Here is a 20,189-nt window from a genome sequence, read left to right on the forward strand (position 1 = left end):
AGGTGTTTAGGAGCCAGCGGGAGGGTCCTAGGGATAGGAGGATGTTGAGTTTCCAAGAGAGAAGGGCCAGGGTGTTGTGGGCCACGGTAAGGGAGGGGCAGCGGGGGAGAGTGTGACCAGGTGGTCCCTGAGAGAGGGTAGAGGAGGCTTGGACACAGTAAGATCTGGGACGGTCACTGGGGAGACCTAGCCAGGCTGCGGGACATCAGGAGCCCTCTGAAGTCAGCACAGCCGGCCAGTCTGTCCGGGGTGACTTTCTCCAGCCGCACAGGGGAAACGAACGATGGCCAGGCTCGGGCTTCTCCTGGCGAGTGCGATGGAAGGGACTGGCCCCAGGCAAGACTGACTGATGTCACAGGGAGGCTGCAGTCCCACAGCCAGCGTTGGCTGTGAAGCACCCGGAGGGCTGTGGAATGCACTAGACAGGTCCTGCCACCCCAGAGGGTGTGGAGAATGGAGCTGGGCAGAGCAGTTACTGTGTGGGTGGGGCAGATGGAGGAGAAGGCCATGGGAGAGGTGGTGTGGAGACTGGGGCAGAGGAGCTGGATGGGGTGGCCCCAGATGTCAAAGTCAACCAGGAGGGTGCAGGGGCCAAACTTATTTTCAAAGATGGTGCCAGGCCTGGCGGCCAGAAGAACGTGGAGGAGGGTGGGGTGGCTGCAGGCTGAGCCTCAGGGCCATGTGCTCTGGATGTGGCTAGGGGACCCCAGAGGATCCCAACCCCACCTTTGGGCCCCGAGGAACATGAGACGAGAGAAGAGAAGCAGAATTCCTTAAGGGGCTTCAGGGAGAGCAGAATCCTGGGTGCAAAATGCAAGGAGCAGAGGGATCCCTCCTCCAGGGAAGGGAGCTGGAGGTCTGGGGGTCTGGGGGCACTTGCCGGTTGGGCATAGGAAGGGGGCAGGGAGGGCATGGGAAGGGGGCACTGAGGGCCACTGGACCCGGGAAAGCAGCACCAGTGCAGGGGGCAGTGATGGGCAGCAGTGTGGGCCCTCCCCAGGGGACACTGGCTTCTGGAAGGCAGGGCTGCGAGGCGCAGGAGCCTTGATCTCATCTGTCACTCTGGGTCCTTGGTCAGCGGACTTCTGTGTGGCTGGGGTTCTGTGTGGCTGGCGTGAGATTTGCATTTTAGAGAAAGTGCTAAGGTGGAGTGGGAGCGGATAGGAGCAAGCCTTCCTATGCCCAGAGATCCAGGAGGCGGCTGCAGTGGTTACCCCCAAGGACTTTGCTGCTGGCCCACTTAGGACAGAGATTTGAAAAGCTGGCTTGACCTGGCCTGCAGGCTGCCTGGGTAAAAATATCCCCAAGGTCTTTTCATTCCCTCCGTGCACTCGCATTTGAAAATTTTACAAAGGGGTAGGTTGCTGTTGCTCCACGCGCATGGTTCCTCGCATCGAGTAACAAAGGCTCACTGAGGCCGGTTAAGATTTATAATTGCAGGTGGCGGGCGTTGGCACAGCAGCTAAGATGCTGCTTGGGATGGTCACATCTCATACCACAGTGCCTGGGTTCAAGTCCCAGCTCGGCTTCCAATTCCAGCTTCCTGCTCACTGCAGCCTGGAAGGAGATGATGGCTCAAGGCTTGGATCCCTGCCAGCCTGGGCAAAGCCAGGATTGGGTCCTGGGCTCCTGGCTCTAATCTGCTCAGGCCCAGCTATTGTGGCCATTTGGAGAGTAAAGCAGCAGATGTATGAGCTCTCTTTCTCTGTGTCTTTCAAGTAAAGGTTTTTTTTTTTTTTTTAATTAAAAAATATATACAATTACTGTAGTTCCCAGATTATGGTTTCTAAGCTGGTGTAGCCAGATGGGAAAGATTTTTATCCTATTTTGTTCTTTTTTTTAATGATTTATTTATTTTTATTTGAAAGTCAGAGTTACACAGAGAGAGGGACAATCAGAGAGAGAGAGAGAGACAGACAGACAGACAGAGAAGCAGAAAGAGAGATCTTCCATCCACTGGTTCACTCCCTAGATGACCACAATAGCCAGGGCTGAGGTAGGCTGAAGCCAGAAGCCAGGTGCTTCTTCTGAGTCTCCCAAGTGAGTGCAGGGCCCAAACACTTGGCCCATCTTCTGCTTTTCCTAGCCATTAGCAGAGCGTAGGATTAGAAGTGGAGCACCCAGGACTCAAATTGGCATCAACATGGGATGCCAGCCTTGCAGGTGGCAGCTTTACCTGTTATGCTACGACACCAGCCCCCTATTCTGTTCTTATGCCTATTTGTTAATTAGCTGCAGATCACTGTTGCACAAGCAGAAATTCTGAAATATTGGGCTTGGTTTGATAATAAAAATACAGTAAACTGAGAATTGAGAATATTTAATGAGACACTGAATGTTGATTCTTAAAAAGATACAGTAGTCACCCCTGTAGTCATTTACCTGCAGTGAGAATATCAAGTTCCAGAAATGAGCAATTCGTAAGCTCATTGTTTGCTCATTTATTTATTTTATTTTATTTTCATTATTAGGATTATTTTATGCTAAAAAGAGAAGAAAAATTCTAATAAAAATAAGTATACACACATACATAGAGACTGTATATGGGCAAAAACACACATCACATGAGGAGAACAATTGTTCAGCTTCTCTTAGCCACAAAGCTTATTCTCTTTACCCACAAGGTTGGATTCTATTAAAGATTTTGTGTTTGAATAGCAGTGTCAGAAGCAGGAAGGGAAAGGAGGGCGGGGAGAGAGAAACAGAGAGAGTCAATCTTCCATCCTCTGGCTCACCAGACTGCCACACAGTGGCAGGGGCGCAGGTACTCTGGTGATCTTCTGGTTTTTGTTGGGTACTAAAGGGTCTGTCCCTAGGCTTCTAGTAGCCAGTAAAGGAGTCATTAGTCCCACAGTTCTGGTAGTAGTGCGTGAGCAGGTGGCACATCCCGGGGCGCAGAGTGTGGCCGGATCCTACGAAGAGCCGCCGTGCCCCGGCCCATGAGCAGGGCAGCCGCACACGGGGGAATTTGGTGCTCCAGGAGTCCACGTTGTGGTTGCTGATCCCAGCATGCACCCTGCCCCCATCCAGTGGAGCTTTTCTTATTTTATTTGTAAAAAAAAAAAAAATTATGTTTATTTGAAAGTCAGAGTTACAGAGAGAGAAGGAGAATCAGAGAGAGAAATCTTCATTTGCTGATTCACTCCCCAAATGACCACAACAGCCAGAGTTGGGCTGATCTAAAGCCAGGAGTCAGGAGCTTCATCCTGGTCTTCCATGTGGGTGCAGGGGCCCAAGCACTGCAGCTGTCTTCTGCTGCTTTCCCAGGCACATTAGCAGGGAGCTGGGTGGGAAGTGGAGCAACCGGGAATGGAACCAGTGCCCACACGGGATGCTGGCACGGCAAGCGGCAGCTTAACCTAGTGCGCCATAGCACTGGCCCTGCTGTTTTTTTTTTTTTTTTTTTTTTTTTTTTTTTTTTTTTTTTTAAGATTTATTCATTTATTTGAAAGGCAGAGTTACAGAAAGGCAGAAGCAGAAAGAGAGAGAGGGGTCCTCCATCCACTGGTTCAATCCCTCAAATGGCCATAACGGCCAGAGCTGAGCTGATCTAAAGCCAGGAGCCAGGAGCTTTCTCTGGGTCTCCCATGTGTTTGCAGGGGCCCAAACACTTGGGCCACCTTCTACTGCTTTCTCAGGCCATAGCAGAGAGCTGGATCAGAAGAGGAGCAGCGGGGACTTGAACCGGTGCCCACATGGGATGCCGGCACTGCAGGCTTCAGCTTTACTCGCTGTGCCACAGTGCTGGCCCCGATAGATCTTTAAAGAATAATCAGCAAGGAAGAAGCTCCTGGCTCCCAGCTTCAGATTGGCTCAACTCCAGCCACTGCAACCGTTTGGGGAGTGAATCAGCAGATGGAAAGGTTCTCTCTCTCTCTCTCTCTCTCTCTCTCTCTCTCTCTCTCTCTGCCTCTACCTCCCTGTAACCCTTTCAAATAAATAAATTTAATTTAAAAAATAAAGATCTATTTATTCATTTGAAAATCATAAGAAGAGAGAGAAGGAGGGGGGAGAGAGACAGAGAGAGAGAGAGATTGATTTTCCATCCACTGGTTTATTCCCCAAATGGCTGCAATGGCCAGGGCACGTATAAACTGCTGCATTCAGTAAAATAAGGGTCTAATCATCAGCTTGTTCATGCGATGTCTGTTATATTCTCAAAACAACTTCTCAGGAGGGGTGGCTTCTCTGTGGTTGAAGAAATAGGTTCAGAGAAGGAGAGTGACCTGCCCAGGTCACACAGCACAGCTAGGATTTGAACCTGCCTTTGAGTAACTTTCAAAGCTGCTGCATTTAAAAAAAAAATTATCCAATGATATTGACTCCATCTGTGAGGCCACAGAACAGAAAGGAGGTTTGAGTGGGGCCAGGGTGGAGATGGGGTGCCACCATCTCTTAGGTGGACATATATGGGCAAGGGGTCTCAGCTCCACCATGTGCCTGAGCACCTGTCACAGCCACTGGCTCCATCCTCTGATGGACCAGGTGCCGGCTGAATCCAGAACGCCAAGCCGGACCCCAAACCACCAGAGTCACGGTGCAGGGGCGGGTGAATGGAAGTGGGGGAAGAGAGTTGGGGGTGGGGAGCAGCAGAGAAAGGGCCCTGCAGCTGGCGAGTTCCTTCCCAGGGTCAGCAGACCATGGCCGTCAAAGCTGGGAGGGCGAGACGGGCATGTGGGAGTGAGCCAGTGCTGGGAAGCGCTTTCTGCCCCGTATCCCTGTGTCTCTTCGCCTCTCAAATAAAATAAATCAGTAAAACTGGAAGGGCCCTTAGGGATTATCCAATCCAGTAACTTCCACACCTATGGGGAGAAGTCTGAGACCCAGCAGGGAGGGTGACCTGCCCACGGTAGCCAGGCAGGCAGAGGCAGAGTCTCCACTGGGACCTGCACCTCTTGACTGCCAGGCCAGGGCCAGCTGGGAAGGGCGGTGCATTGGTGCCAACATGGGACAGGCTATAGGGAAAGGCCTGGTCTGCCACCAAGCTGCTGTGTGGCCATGGGCAAGTCACTTCTCTCTGTACCTCATGTTCTCTTTCCTCAAAATGAAATCCTGGTTTGGGCAGGTTAAACCACTGCTTGGAACACATGCATCCCATATTAGAGTGCTGGTTCAAGTCCCAGCTACTCTGCTTCTGATCCAGCTCCCTGCTAATGCGCCTGGGAAGCAGTAGATAGATGATGGCTTAATTACTTGAGTCCCTGCCACTCACATGGGAGACCCCATGTTCTTAGCTCCTGGCTTTGGCTTGGTCCAGCCCCAGCTGTTGCTGCTATTTGGGGGAGTCTCTCTCTCTCTCTCTCTCTCTCTCTCTCTCTCTGTCACTCTGCTTTTCACATACATAAATAAGATTAAAAAATGAGATGATGATCCCAGCTCTGCCTTTCTGCCCAAGGAGATGAACTTGGGACGCTCCTTACGGCCAGGCTGGTGCCAGGTGGGTAGGTGCCAGGGTTGGGCCTCACCGCCAGGCTTCCCTCACCACTTTGCCCAGACCTGCAGCTTCCTTGGCCTCTGCCCAAGCCTTGCCATCTGTGTAGCGGTGTCAGCACCACCTCCTCCTGCCTCCCTGCTGGGGTCCTCTCCCTTTCCCTCCCCACCAGACCCTCCACTCTCCCTTCCTGTTTCAGTCAGGACTCTTGGTTGTGAGCGACAGAAATCAGAAGTGTGAGGGTCTTCAAAAAGTGTGTGGAACATGAACATGTGTATTGAAAAAAAAAAAGTGCAAAGATTTCAACATTCTTTTGCACCAAAGTAAACTCATAGTCATTATTCTATGGCTGGATTAGTTTGAGGCACTAAGGACAAGGCATCGCTTTGAAAAAGAGGCCCCATCAGAGCCACATGAATTCTGCCACAGTTGAAGCAAGAACAGATACCCAATTTATGGTGAAACACTGGTGACATCACTGATGACTTATGAAAAGTTTATGAGGACAAAGCTCCAAGGAAATCAGCAGTTCACAAATGGATAACTCCTTTTCAGGAGGGTCATGACAGCGTGGAATCTGTAGCCCGGGGCGGCAGACCATCCACATCAGATTGGAAAAAAATAATCTCGTTTGTACTCTAATCGAAGAGGACCGATAATTAACAGCAGGAACAAGAGCCAACACCATAGCCGTCCCAGTGGGTTCAGCTGACGCGATTCTAACTGAAAAGTTAGACTGGAGCAAAGCTCTGCTTGGCGGTGCCAACATTGTTGGACCCGGATCAGCTGCAGACAAGAGCATCGCTTTCAATGGAAATTTAAACAAGTAGGATCAAGATCCCTGAAGCAAGGCTGGCCGGCGCTGTGGCGTGGAGGGTAAAGCTGCCACCTGCAGCACCATGCGTTTTGTATGGGCACCGGTTAGAGTCCTGGCTGCTCCACTTCCGACCCAGCTCCCTGCTATGGCCTGGGAGAAGCAGCTGAAGATGGCCCCAGTGCTTGGGCCCCTGTATTCATGTGGGAGACCCAGATGAAGCTCCTGGCTCCTGGCTTTAGCCTGGCCCAGCCCTGGCCTTTTGGGGAGTGAACAAGCAGATAGGAGATTTCCCTCTGCCTCTCCCTCTCTCTGTAACTCTGCTTTCAAATAAATAAATGAATAAATCCTAAACAACACAAAGCTCTGAAGCATTCCTTCTATGAATTGTAACAGGAGATGAAGCAGGACTTTACCTGAAGACAACGCGCAATCAAAGCAAGCGCTACCAGGAGGAGGGCGTGGGAGCAGGGGCCCTGACAGCAGGCTTGGGGGATGCTCAAGGCATTTTGCTTGTTGATCTTCTGGAGGGCCAACGAGTGGTAGCATCTGCTTACGGGGACGGTGCCGTAAGGAACTGAACCACAGCTCTCCCAATGCCTGGCGAGAGTCCTGCTCCTCGACAGCGTTCCTGCTCGCCCCTCTCAGCAGACAAGGGCAATTTCATGAGCGTCTCCATGGGCAGCCTTAGGCATCCACTTCCAGCTCTGGTTTGCTCCTTATTTCTTTGTGTTTCCTAATCTTAAAGACCTTTTTAAAGCGGACCAGCACTGTGGTGTAGAGGGATAAGCCGCTGCCTGAGACCCCAGCATCCCATACAGGCCCTGATTCGTCTCAGCTACTCCACTTCCCATCCAGCTCCCTGCTGATGGCCTGGGAAAGCAGCAAAAGATGGTCCAAGTGCTTGGGCTCCTACCACCCACGTGGGGACCTGGATGAAGCTCCTGGCTCCTGGCTTTGGCCTGGCCCAGCCCTGGCCATTGTGGGGAGTGAATTAGGGGATGAAAGATTGAGATCTCTCTCTCTCTCTCTTTCTGCCTTTCAAATAAAATGAATAAATCTTCAAAAAAGAAAAGAAGAAAATGGCCAGCACCGCGGCTCACTAGGCTAATCCTCCGCCTTGCAGCTCCGGCACCCCGGATTCTAGTCCCAGTTGGGGCGCCAGATTCTGTCCCGGTTGCCCCTCTTCCAGTCCAGCTCTCTGCTGTGGCCAGGGAGTGCAGTGGAGGATGGCCCAAGTGCTTGGGCCCTGCACCCCATGGGAGACCAGGAGAAGCACCTGGCTCCTGGCTTCGGATCAGCACGGTGCGCCGGCTGCAGCGCACCGGCCGCGGCGGCCATTGGAGGGTGAACCAATGGCAAAAGGAAGACCTTTCTCTCTGTCTCTCTCTCACTGTCCACTCTACCTGTCAAAAAAAATAATAATAAAAAAGGAAAAGAAAAGAAGAAAAGCCTTAAAAGGCACTCAGTATTCTTCAGTTAAGGTGACAAGATGGCACAGGCATGGAGACATCCCTAGGAGGCTCTGTGTTAGGGACGGACTCAATATCTGGTTTCATTGCTTGCAAAAGTGAACTTGTTGGAGCTTCTGCTGAGAAATCAAGTTGGTATTTTTAAAATTTAATTCCATTTCCCTGCAAACATTGTGAACCCCTCCTTGTACCAGGAGGAGAGCTAGCTGTTGACAAGGCTCGATCCTGCAGTCTCACACCCTGTCCCCAGGCACTCCCCTTTCGGTTTACTCCTCACCCCTCCCCTCTCTTCCTCTCCCTCTGCCCCTCCCCTCTCCCAGTGGTGGCTTCTTCCTCAGGTAGGCCACGCCCCTGTGGTGACAAAGATGGCCACCAGGAGCGCCAAGCTGACACCGTCCCCACTCAGAGCAGCCTGCTCCTGCAGATAGCCAGGTGACAGGGCCAGGACACAGGGTGAGTGCCCACGCCAGAACCCGTCACTGTGGCTTTGATTATTTGACTCAGCCTGGGTTTGGGGTGTCAGCTCTGTCCAAGTCACGTGGACAGAGTGGCCGTGGGCGTGTCCCAGAACCCAGAGGATTCTGTGACCAGAGGAAGGGTGCTGGCAGTCGGGCACCATGGGTGTCCTTAGCTCCTTTATTCCTAAGATTGAGCTGGGGACTCTGGGCGGGGTCTTCCAACAGTTTGTGGGAAATGCTGACGATGAGAAAAGTAGGCATGAGTTTCAAAACATTTTTTTGCACCAAAATAAACTTACCTTTTTTTTAATAAAAACAATTTAATGAATTTATTTTATTTGTTTGAAAGAGTTGGGGCCGGCACTGTGGTGCAGCAGATTAAAGCCCTGGTCGGCAGCGCCAGCATCCCATATGGGTGCCCGTTCAAGTTCTGGCTGTTTCACTTCTGATCCAGCTTTCTGCTAATGTGCCTGGGAAAGTAGTGGAGGATGGCCCAAGTCCCTGGGCCCCTGCACCCACATGGGAGATCCAGAAGAAGCTCCTGGCTCCTGGCTTCAGATCAGCTCTGCTCCAGTCGTTGTGGCCATTTGGGGAGTGAACCAGCAGATGGAAGACCTTTGTCTCTCTGTCTCTACTGCTCTCTATAATTCTTTCACATAAATAAAAGAAATCCTAAAAAGGAAAATAAAAAGAGTTACAGCAAGATAGGGAGAGAGATTTTTTTCATCCACTGGTTTACTCTGCAAAACCAGCTGGGACTGGGCCAGGTCAAAGCTGGAACTGGGCCAGGTCAAAGCCAAGAGTTGTTGAACTCCTTCCAAGTCTCCCACATGGGTGGCAGGGTACCAAGAACCTGGGCCATCTTTGGCTGTTTTCCCAGGTGCATTAGCGGAGAGCTGGATTGGAAGTAGAGCAGGTGGGACTTGAAGAGGCACTTTTTTTTTTTTTTTTTTTTTTTTTTTTTTTTTTTTGACAGGCAGAGTGGACAGTGAGAGAGAAAGAGAGACAGAGAGAAAGGTCTTCCTTTGCCGTTGGTTCACCTTCCAAAGGCTGCTGCGGCCGGCGCGCTGCGGCCAGCCCACTGCGCTGATCCGAAGCCAGGAGCCAGGTGCTTCTCCTGGTCTCCCATGCAGGTGCAGGGCCCAAGCATTTGGGCCATCCTCCACTGCACTCCCGGGCCACAGCAGAGAGCTGGACTGGAAGAGGGGCAACCGGGACAGAATCCGGCATCCCGACCAGGACTAGAACTCGGTGTGCCGGCACCGCAAGGCGGAGGATTAGCCTAGTGAGCCGCGGCGCCAGCCGAAGAGGCACTTTAATATGGGATGCTGGCATCAGAGGCGGCGGCTTACCCCACTGTGCCACAATGCTGGTCTCTAAACTTACCTTTTAATTCCATTTTAACATTTAACATGAATGCATTCGTATCCTAGTTAGCTTTTGCTGCATAATGAATCACTCCCAAACATTTCATTTCATGTCTCGCAATCCTATGGGTCAGCAGGGACATTCTGGTCTGGACTCTGTGACTGTGGCCAACAGGTGGGGGGACCAGCGAGGGAATGACCTTGGATGGCCTCACTTACATGTCTGAATGTGGGTGGGCCATCAGCAGGGCTGCCTCGGCTCTCCTGCCCGTGGCCTCTCCTCCACAGCAGGTGAGCTTGGGCTTGTTCACAAGATCTGTGTCAAAAGAGAAGCAGGCTAGGGGCCGGCGCCAGGGCTCACTTGGCTAATCCGCTGGAGGCACCGGCATCCCATATAGGCGCCGGGTTCTAGTCCTGGCTGCTCCTCTTCCAGGCCAGCTCTCTGCTGTGGCCCGGGAGTGTAGTGGAGGATGGCCCAAGTGCTTGGGCACCTGCACCCGTGTGGGAGACCAGGAGGAAGCACCTGGCTCCTGGCTTGGGATCGGCGTAGTTCTGGCTGTAGCGGCCATTAGGGGAGTGAACCAACGGAAGGAAGACCTTTCCCTCTGTTTCTCTCTCACTGACTAACTCTGTCAAATTTAAAAAAAGAGAGAGAGAGAGAGAGAAGCACCGATTCCCGTGCACGTCTCAAGCCTTCCTTTGCATCACGTTTGCTGGAGTCCTCTTGGGCAAGTCACATGACCGAACACAGAGTTAATGTGTGAGGGCACTGCCAAAGAGCATGGAAACGGCAAGAGGCAGAATTTGAGGCCAGTTTTGCAAACTACTCCACCTCCCTGGGGAAAGGAGAGAGAAAAGGAACCCCTGCGCCTGGCGCTGTTGTGCATCGGGTTAAGATGCTGCCTGTGATGCCGGCATCCCATATGGGAGCCAGTTCAAGCCCTAACTGCTCCACTTCGAATGAGGCTCCCTAGGAAACCAGGGGAAGATGGCCCAAGTGCTTGGGCCCCTGCACCCACTTGGGAGACTCGGATGAAGCTTCTGGCTTCTGGCTTTGGGCTGGTACAGCCCTGGCTGTTGCAGCCATTTGGGGAGTGAGCCAGCTGGTAGAAGATCTCTGTGTAACTCTGCCTTTCCAATAAATAAAATAAATCTAAAAAAAAAAAAAAAGGAAAATGCTCTCTAACCCATGGATCCCACAACCTCGGAGGAGGTGGCTCAGGCTCAGGAAATTATTGGAGCCGTCAGCTGGGGCAGGGAGAGGCAGTCCAGATCCTGACTACACAATGGGGAGGAGTAGGAGCCTGAGCTGCTGGTAGGGAGCCCCTGGCAGGGAGGAAGGAGTCTGAGCCCTGGCTCCTGGCTCCCTCCAGCAGCCCCAAAGTGATGACCATGCGTAGGGAGGCCTCCACCTGCACAGACTTGCCCCTGCCTCTCAGCATCTCTTTGGTACCCATGGGTTGGATGGCACTGAATCTTGTGTCTCATGGCACAGCTGTCACGTGCTCCACAGGCCTCCCAGGCACGACCGTGGCCTCAGCCCATCTCTTCCACAGGTGGCTGCGCTGCAGCGGCAGATCTTTGACTTCCTGGGCTACCAGTGGGCGCCCATCCTGGCCAACTTCCTGCACATCATGGCGGTCATCCTGGGCATCTTCGGCACCGTGCAGTACCGATCCCGGTATCTCATCCTGGTACGGCTCGCCGTCCCCTTCCCAGGCCCACCCCGTCTCTCCCTGCTCCTCCAGCCAGAGGTGTCCCCCCGCCCCACAACCTTGGTGCTCACTTGGGCTTGGTTCCAACCCAGCTGGTGGGAGGATGCTCAGATCCCAGGGCCACTTTCCCCAAAGAGGTCAAGGTTGGTGTTTCTTCCTAGAGATGTTCTCAGGGGAAGAACCCAATTATAAGCTGGATGTACCCTGAGCAAAAATAAGCTCCCCCAGGGCTGGCTCCGTGGCATAGCGCGTTAAGCTGCTGCTTGCGATGCCACCATCCCTTGTCTGCGCCAGTCTGAGTCTAGGCTGCTCCACTTCTGATCCAGCTCCCTGCTAGTGCACCTGGGAAAGCAGCAGAAGATGGCCCAAGTACTTGGGACCCTGCCACCCACATGGAACACCCAGATGGAGTTCTGGGCTTCTGGCTTGGGCCTAGCCCAACCCCAGGTGTTGTGGCAATTTGTGGAGTAATCCAGTAGATGGAAGATCTCTCTCTCTGTTTCTCCTCTCTCTCTCTCTCATTCTGCCTTTCAAATAAATAAATACATGTTTAAAAGCGATTCCGAATTGGGGCAGGTGCTGTGGTGTAGTAGGATAAGCTTCCTTCTGCAGTGCCAACATGGAGTCCCGGTTGCTCCACTTCCAATCCCGCTCCCTGCTGATGGCCTGGGAAGGCAGTGGAGGATGGCCCAAATTATTGGGCCCTTGCACCCATGTGGGAGGCCCTGAAGAAGCTCCTGGTTTTGAATTGGCCCAGCTCCAGCAATTGCAGCCATTTAGGGAGTGGACCAGCAGATGGAAGATCTCTCTCTCTCTCTCTCTCTCACTGCCTCTCAAATAAATAAATAAATCTTTACAAAAAAAGAAATTCAGAATCCGTATGTCTGGAGGGTAGAACCAAGGAATCTGTTTTTGTTTGTTTGTTTGTTTGTTTGTTTTGACAGGCAGAGTGGATAGTGAGAGAGACAGAGAGAAAGGTCTTCCTTTTGCCATTGGTTCACCCTCCAATGGCCGCCACGGCTGGCGCGCTGCGGCCAGCGCACCGCGCTGATCCGAAGGCAGGAGCCAGGTACTTATCCTGGTCTCCCATAGGGTGCAGAGCCCAAGGACTTGGGCCATCCTCCACCGCACTCCCGGGCCACAGTAGAGAGCTGGCCTGGAAGAGGGGCAACCGGGAAAGAATCCGGCGCCCTGACTGGAACTAGAACCTGGTGTGCCGGCACCGCTAGGTGGAGGATTAGCCTATTGAGCTGCGGCGCTGGCCTGGAATCTGTGTTTTTTAAAAGATTAATTTGATTTGATTTGATTTGAAAGGCAAAGTGACAGAGAGGGAGAAACAGATCTTTCATCCGCTGATTCACTCCCCAGATGGCCGCAACAGCCAGGGCTGGTCCAGGCCAAAGCTAGGAGCCTGGAACTTCATCTGGGTCTCCCACATGGGTGGCAAGGGTACAAGTACTTAGACCATCTTCTGCTGCTTTTCCCAGGCAGATTGGAAGCAGAGCAGCTGGGACTTGAACTGGTACTCTGATATGAGATGTAGGCATCTCAGGCAGTAGCTTAACACACCACGTAGCAATGCTGACCCCAGGAATCTGCATTTTTAACAAAGTCCCTGTGTGATTCTACTAGACCCTGCTGGCCTAACAGTTATGGTTCTCTGAAGAGCAGAGAGAACTGGCTGTCAGAGGTATAGGGTTTGGGTGCTGGCCCTACCTCCCCCTCTGTGTGATCTTAGGAAGCTCAAACCTCCCCTTGACCTTGTTTATTTTGTCTAAGCAGAGGCCTGGGCCTCCCTTGCAGGTCTGTAGTGGGCACTGGATGTGTGTGAGCATTTGTAAACTCCAGCATGCTCTCTGAGTAAGGGACTGTCCTAGTGTCCCCTGCACGGGTCTCCTCAGTCCTCCAGCTCTGTCTCCACTGACACCCCCTCCCCGCTCCCCCAGGCCCCAGGCTGACCCCACCTCTGCTTTCCACAGTATGCAGCCTGGCTGGTGCTCTGGGTGGGCTGGAATGCCTTCATCATCTGCTTCTACCTGGAGGTCGGGCAGCTGTCCCAGGTAAGCCTCAGGCCAGGCAGTGCCAAGGGCAGGCCGGACCTTCCCCCTCCCCTACCCCGGGGCTCCTGGTGTGGTGTGGATCGGGGACGTCCTGTCCTGAAGAGACTTCCCTCTCTCCCTGCATCCAACTAATCTGCGCTCCCCTTTCTTCATGCCCACATTTTTGCTCCTGGCCTCCTCTGTGCATCTCAGAACCAATGACAAAGCAGCTGAGGCCGAGGAGCAGCCTGTGTGCAGATGAGCTGGAGGTCCCAGTTGATCGCAAGCTCATAAAAGCCAACGGGAGATGGTGGCCCAGAAAGTTCTCCTGAGACTCCATGACAGAGGTGGAGCATTCAGAGCAAGGGAGGTGAAAATGCCCTGCACTTTTTCCTGTGCAGACAGAGACTTGGGTCCAATTCTGATCCATGCTTTTCAGAGGGGAAAGAAACTACTTAGGGCTTGTTCAGGGACAATTGAGCTTACTGTGTCACATGGGGAAATATTGAAGAAAGTCAGGCCATTTAGCTTGAAAAAGAGTAAAGCCAGAATGACACAAATTCTATTTTTAGATACTCAGGAGGCATAACATGTGGATAAGAGCATTGGCTTCATAACCTGACCCTCTTAGATTCACATCCTAGCTCTTCCATGTCCAGCTGGGTGACCCTGGGTGAGTGGTTTGGGCTCCTTGAACTTCAGCTTCTTCACTCAGTCAATGGAGACAGAGCTGCACGTGGTTGCTGGGGGGGCGGGTGGATGAGATCACACATCTGAGTGCTGGGCTCCCAGTCAGCCCACAGTGGATCTCTAAATGACTGAAGAAGTGAAAGGATCAATGAACACATGGATGTACACCTTGGGTCAGAACTTCTGATCCAGGTCAGCCCTTCTCCACTCAACACGTGAAGAGGAACAGGGGTTTGGCCCTGTGGTTGAAACACCGTATCTCACACTGAAGTACATGGGTCTGAGTGCCGGCTCTGGCTCCCCATTCCAGCTTCCTGCTACTGCAGATCCTGGGAGGTAGCCAGTGATGGCTCAAGGAGCTGGGTCCTTCCGCCCAGCTTGGATTGAATTCCTGGCTCCTGGCTTTGGCCTGGCCTAGGCCCTGCTGTTGCAGGCATTTGAGAAGTGAGCCAGCAGGTGGGGAGCTTTTGTCTCTATTTCCCCATCTCTCTCTGCCTTTTAAAACAGATGCAAAGAGGAGAGTTTTCCCCAGGGTCACACACAGAGGAAGCGGTGTAGACTGAATGGGCTGTGCTAGGGCCTGAGTTGAGGGCTTCCCCAATGGCTGGGAAAGTGGACTGGCCAACTCCTAGTGTCCCCTCCAGCCCTGACATGGGCTCCTCTGAGTCAAGCACCAGCCCGGTTGCATCTTAGGAATGGAAGCATGCAGCCTGCATGATCATGAAATGCCACCTACTGGCCAGTTATGGATGTGCAGTTCTGACTCCTGGTCCTGTCACTAATCAAGCCCCAGAGCTGCACCGACAGTCCAGGGGAGAAGCAGGCCTCATGTCAAGTCTTCTGGAGCCTGGGGAGTATTCCCTTCCCTCCCCTGCTCAGTATCCCAGGCCCCTTTGCTCCCAGGATCGGGACTTCATCATGACCTTCAACACATCCCTGCACCGTTCCTGGTGGATGGAGAATGGGCCAGGCTGCCTGGTGACGCCTGTTCTGAATTCCCGCCTGGCCCTGGAGGACCACCATGTCATCTCTGTCACTGGCTGTCTGCTCGACTATCCCTACATCGAAGCCCTCAGCAGCGCGCTGCAGATCTTCCTGGCAGTGAGTCCTTCCATCCCCCACCCCCACACTCCCAGATGTGGGAGCCTCCACCCCAAGCCCTTTCTTTAGCCCTAGTTAAGCAGGAGTGAATCTAGGTCCTGCAGCCTGTCTGGGCTTCTGGTCAGATCTGATTCCATATCTTGCCCCAGCTCCTTTTATGCCTACCCAGCCCCCACTTGGGGAGTGAGCAAGATTAACAAACAGGCTGAGGCACCAGCTGTGAGTCAGTCTTGGGTTTAACGTACCACACAGGAGTGGGTGCTGTGGCACAGCAGGTTAAGTCACTTCCTGGGATGCCCACGTCCTATATCAGAATACCTGAGGTTGAGTCCCTCCTCCACTGCCCGTGCACCCTGGGAAGGCAGCAGGTGGTGGCTCAAATGCTTGGGTGTCTGCCACCCATGTGAGAGACTGGGATGGATTTCCTGGCTCCCAGCTTTGACTTGGCCCAGCCCTGGCTTTTGTGCCCAGTGGGAGTGAATTAGCAACAGAGATCACTCGCTGTCTCCCCTCCTCTGTCACTCTGCCTTTCAAAAAAACAAAAAGTACCATACTCCCACTGTGTGATCTTGTACGTGTCACTCACCCTCACCATGCTTGTCCTTATTCACAACAATGAATGACAGTACCAACCTCTTCTAGTTATGAGAATACAAAAATGGCTCCAAGATAGTAGGAGCCGCCCCTCCCCCTTCCACTGAGTAATGACATGGAGAAGAATCCATGTATCACTGTGTCTACCAGCATGTCAATCCCCGACTTGAAATTTTCATTGTTTATAAGCAAAAAAACAAAAAACAAAAAACAAAAAACAAACAAACAAAAAAAACAAAACAAGCAAGCAAACAAAAAATCTTCCAGTTTCTGGGAGGGCCAGCCCTGACCCCAGCACTTCATACCCACAAAGTGACACAATTGTCTTTCCAATTAACATGCTAATAAGGCATTGCTCACTTCCAGAAAACAAACACAAAAATAACACGGAGGCTCAAGAGGTAAAATAATTACTTGTCACAGTCACTTTCCCAGGATGGGGAATGGGATCAGAAATGTTTGATTTTAAGGTTCAGTTTATTTTTAGAGATTTACTTTATTTATTTGAAAGACAGAGTTACACAGAGAGAAAGGTCTTCCATCCACTGGTTCACTCCCCAGATGGCCGCAATGGCCAGAGCTGAGCTGATCTGAAAGCCAGGAGCCAGGAACTTCTTCCAGGTCTCCCACGCGGGTGCAGGGGCCCAAGGACTTGGGCCATCCTCCGCTGCTTTCCCAGGCACATGAGCAGGGAGCTGGATCGGAGGTGGAGCAGCCGGGACTCGAACTGGCCCCATAGGGTTTACCTGCTGTGCCACAACACTGCCCCCCTCCCCAAGGTGCAGTGTTTTGAACTTAAAGTTGTTAGGGTCGGGCTTTATCCTGGCAGCGCCCCCCCTCCCTGACTCGTCTCCCCCCACCCTGCCCCCAGCTCTTCGGCTTTGTGTTCGCCTGTTACGTGAGCAAAGTGTTCCTGGAAGAGGAGGACAGCTGTGAGTAAGGCGCCACCGCGCCTCCCTTCCCTTCAGCACCCTGGACAGGGCCCGGGCCGGGCGGGCGGGAGGGAGGGAGCTCAGGGTTGGTTTCCGCTTTGGAGGGGCAGGCGCGGCAGCAGCCGGTGGAGGGGTCTGCGTAGGCAGACGCCACCGCAGCCGCTCCAGCACCACGGGCGCTAACGTCGTCCTGCTCATGCGAGCTCTCGGCCTCTGGTTCGTGCCTGGCTCCCTAGGGCTTCACTCCTTGCAGAGCCGCCCGTTTCGGGGACTTGACCCCTGCTAGCCTGGGCCTCCCCTGGCTTCTCTGGCTCGGCTTCCCGGGGTCGGATTCTTCCTTTCAGGACCCAGCCTGCCATGGTTCGCGCCCCAGCCGGCACGCCCCTAACTGTGCGCCCCCTCCCCCTCCGCAGTTGACTTCATCGGCGGCTTCGACTCCTACGGGTACCAGGCGCCCCAGAAGACATCGCATCTGCAGCTGCAGCCTCTGTACACGTGGGTCCTGGCCAGGAGCTGGCTGGGGATGGAAGGGTGGGGTGTGGTGCTGGGGAAGAGGAGAACGGGGGAGCGCAGGGCAGTCGCATCTCTCCGCCCCCATACCTTTGGAGTCCACTGCCTTAACCTGTCTTTGTTTCCTGCAGGTCGGGGTAACTTCTGCCCTACGCCCTTGCAGGCGCTGCGCCCTCGGAGGCTGGACGGACAAGCGCCCGCAGCCGGCTCAGGCCGAGACGGGCTGGCGCGCCCCCTGGCGGCCCGTGGACCGACTGCAGCCTGCGCCGGCCCTACGTGGGTCTGCGGCCAGAGAAGCGGACTTGTGGACTTGGACTTGGCCCTTTGCCGCCTGGACTTGGGGGTGGAGCAAGGCGAGGCAGGGGAGGGGGATATCGGGATTTGTATTTTTTTTTATCTCAGTCTTGGCGTGCGCTGGGGCCTTCCTGCATTCTCCAGTCTCTCCCTTTCACCTTTCACCCAGCACCCTGCCCCTGTCCAGAGAGAAGCATCCGGGCAGAGAGTTTCACCCCATGGCACCACACTCATTCACCAGCCCTGGAAGAGCTACTGTGAACTTGGGGCAGGAGTGCTGGGTTCAGGTCGCAGCTCCCTCACCAACTGTGTGGCCTCTGGCAAAGCCTTGCCCACTCTGTGCCTCAGTTACATTGAGTAATTGAAATGATCTCTCAGCAGGTGGACCCTTCTAGCTGCCTCATTTGACTCTCAGTTCCCTGGGCAGAGATTATAATTCCCATTCTGCAGACATGGCCCAGAGGTGTGATTTGCGTGAGGCCACACAGCTGGGCTTTAGGTGGGAGCAGGCGTTGAACAATGTGCTTCCTGATTTCAGTCTCCAAAACCCAGTGTCGGGTCTCTGTATTCCACTTCTAACCTCCCACCCCACCCCTTCCAGCTTGGACACTCCTGAACCCATGTGGTCTCCACCTCACTCACACGCCCGCCACCCTCGTCGACGCCTGTCGTAAAGCAATATGCCCGCTTGCTCGCTCACCAGATGCACAGAGCCCAGAGCCCTGAATTCAGCCCGGCCCATGGGGAAGCCGTGCTAGATTCAGCCCGTACCCACCCTCAGCAAGCTCTCTCCTCCAGGGAAATGAAGTCACAGCTCAGCACTCCCTCCTGGTCCCTGAGCCAGGCCTGCTGCCCCCATGCTCTGCTCCCTCTTAGCAACTCCACCACCTCCTGGGAGACGGGAGGTCCACGGCACAAGGGCTGGTCAGCACCGCCTGACACCTGTGTCTGCACATCACCAGCGTTTGCCACCACTCCAGGGTCCAGAAGTGACCTCTCCCAATCCCAGAGGCATTTTAGAGGGGTGAGGGGGGATGGGCAGTAGGGGGTCAGCAGGGCCAACACCCCCACCCTTCCTTAGGGGCAGAGAGAGGTGAGAGCTCTCTCTGCCAGCCCTCCTCCAGAGCCACCCCCGGGGACTCTGCACACTGGCTGGTGTCCGAAGTCCTGAGGACCAGGCCTCAGCGTCCCGATCTGCGGAACAGGAGCAGCCCTGGGAGGTGCTGGGGAAAGGAGGGGAGTCCAGATGGTGCGGGTGCTTTGTGTACCTGGGCCTATCTGTGGTCACCTCCCCCCTCCTTGTCTCCACCCTTCCATCTATCCTGAGCTAGAACACCAGCCCCACCCCGCCCCGCCATCCACACCCGCAGGCTAACCCATCAGTCCCAGGCCATCCTCTGGCCACCACAGGCACCAGGTTCCAGACTCAGCCAGGTCAGCCGGCAGGGCCAGCGCCGCCTCCAGCTCTCGCGTCTCCACCCCTCCTCCACTGGCAGGTTTAGCCACTGGTGCTTTGAAGCCTTTTGCTTTTATAAATGGTCTTTGCCGGGGGGCCCTTGCCAGGTGGGGAGTGCGCCCCGGGTTTCTGTGCAGGTGGCTTGATTAAAGATGATGTTTTCTTCTCTGCCTTCCTGTCCTGCCCTCTGAGTCTGCATCTATTGATAAGCTTTATTTTGATGCCCCAAATTTGAAATCAACACATAGTTTTGCTTGCTTGTTTTCTTTTTTTAAGGTTTATGTATGTATTTATTTGAAAGTCACAGTCACAGAGACAGAGAGAGAGGTCTTCCATCTGATGGTTCACTCCCCAAATGGCCACAGTGGCCAGAGCTGAGCCAGGCCAGAGCCGGGAGTTTCATCCTGGTCTCCCACATGGGTGCAGGGTCCCAAGCACTTGGGCCATCTTCCACTGCTTCCTCAGGCCTTTAGCAGGGAGCAGAATTGGAAGTGGAGCAGCTGGAACTCTGGAACTTAAACCAGCGCCTATATAAGATGCTGGCATCATAGGTGGCGTTCCCCACTGTGTCACAACGCCAGCCCCAGTTTTTTCATAATATTCACCTTTTGTGAAGTTTTTAAAGACCCCCTTGTATTCACAGATTTCATTTTTTTGCACCAAAATAAATTTAATTCCATTTCCACGAACCTTTTGATATCTTTCCAACGATAGTCAAGTCTTTCCAAATGTATACACATATTCCTTTTTCCCCTCCCTTTTCACACCGTATTCTACTTACTCTTCAAACGCTTGCTGCTTTCACTCGACTCTGGTTCCTGGCAACCCTCCTGCAAGGATGCCTGTGGCTCTGCCTCTGCTCTTCCTCGGCGTCTGATCCCAGGCAGCAGAAGGCTCCGGGTCTGTTCTACACACCCCTGCGGACCACTCCTGACCATCGGGGGTGGGGGGATGGGGGCCAGAGGAAACCGGGCCCTAGGCACCACCTTCAGGGAGCTCGCCATCTAGCGGGAGCGCGCTGTGTGGGCAGTGGGTGCCGCCGCCGGGCGGTCAGTGCTGAGGACACAGCGTAGCTGTTGACAGCTCAGAAGCCAGAGTGCGTGCAGCAGGCAGGACAATGGCAGGGCAAAGATGTGGTCGCAGGAGAACACGTGTCCGGGCCAAGGAAAGTAGGAAGCGAAGTAGTTTGGAGGAAGCCTTGCTGGGAGCATGCGCGCCATCAGTTTACTGTCACAGCTTCAGATCAGGGCTGTTTCTCGCGCAGAGTTCTATAAAAGCCCGCGGGGCTGGGGGCTGGGGTCTGCAGGGCTGGGGGC

General features: G+C 53.7%; 1 protein-coding gene across 8 annotated transcripts in view; it reads left to right on the forward strand.

Annotated features, from left to right (window-relative positions):
• Nucleotides 1-19,044, forward strand: part of NKAIN1 (sodium/potassium transporting ATPase interacting 1) — a 58,574-nt gene extending 39,530 nt beyond the window's left edge. Inside the window, exons 2-7 of one of the 8 annotated variants that reach the window (XR_016211171.1) lie at nucleotides 11,099-11,236; nucleotides 13,237-13,317; nucleotides 14,874-15,087; nucleotides 16,553-16,613; nucleotides 17,027-17,102; nucleotides 17,255-19,044. Coding sequence is in view for 7 of the 8 variants with exons in the window: in XM_051856760.3 (XP_051712720.1) it covers nucleotides 11,099-11,236; nucleotides 13,237-13,317; nucleotides 14,866-15,087; nucleotides 16,553-16,613; nucleotides 17,027-17,108; nucleotides 17,255-17,264 (594 nt within the window). In the remaining variant the exon portion in view is untranslated. Of the gene's footprint in view, nucleotides 1-11,098; nucleotides 11,237-13,236; nucleotides 13,318-14,865; nucleotides 15,088-16,552; nucleotides 16,614-17,026; nucleotides 17,109-17,254 lie in introns of all 8 variants that reach the window. The other 7 variants (XM_089301126.1, XM_051856761.3, XM_051856760.3 and 4 more) reach the window with 7 other exon arrangements.
• Nucleotides 19,045-20,189: the final 1,145 nt, after the last annotated feature.

The sequence above is a fragment of the Oryctolagus cuniculus genome, chromosome 7, assembly GCF_051225735.1.
Source record: "Oryctolagus cuniculus isolate XC-2025 breed Fujian yellow rabbit chromosome 7, ASM5122573v1, whole genome shotgun sequence".
NCBI lineage: Eukaryota > Metazoa > Chordata > Mammalia > Lagomorpha > Leporidae > Oryctolagus > Oryctolagus cuniculus.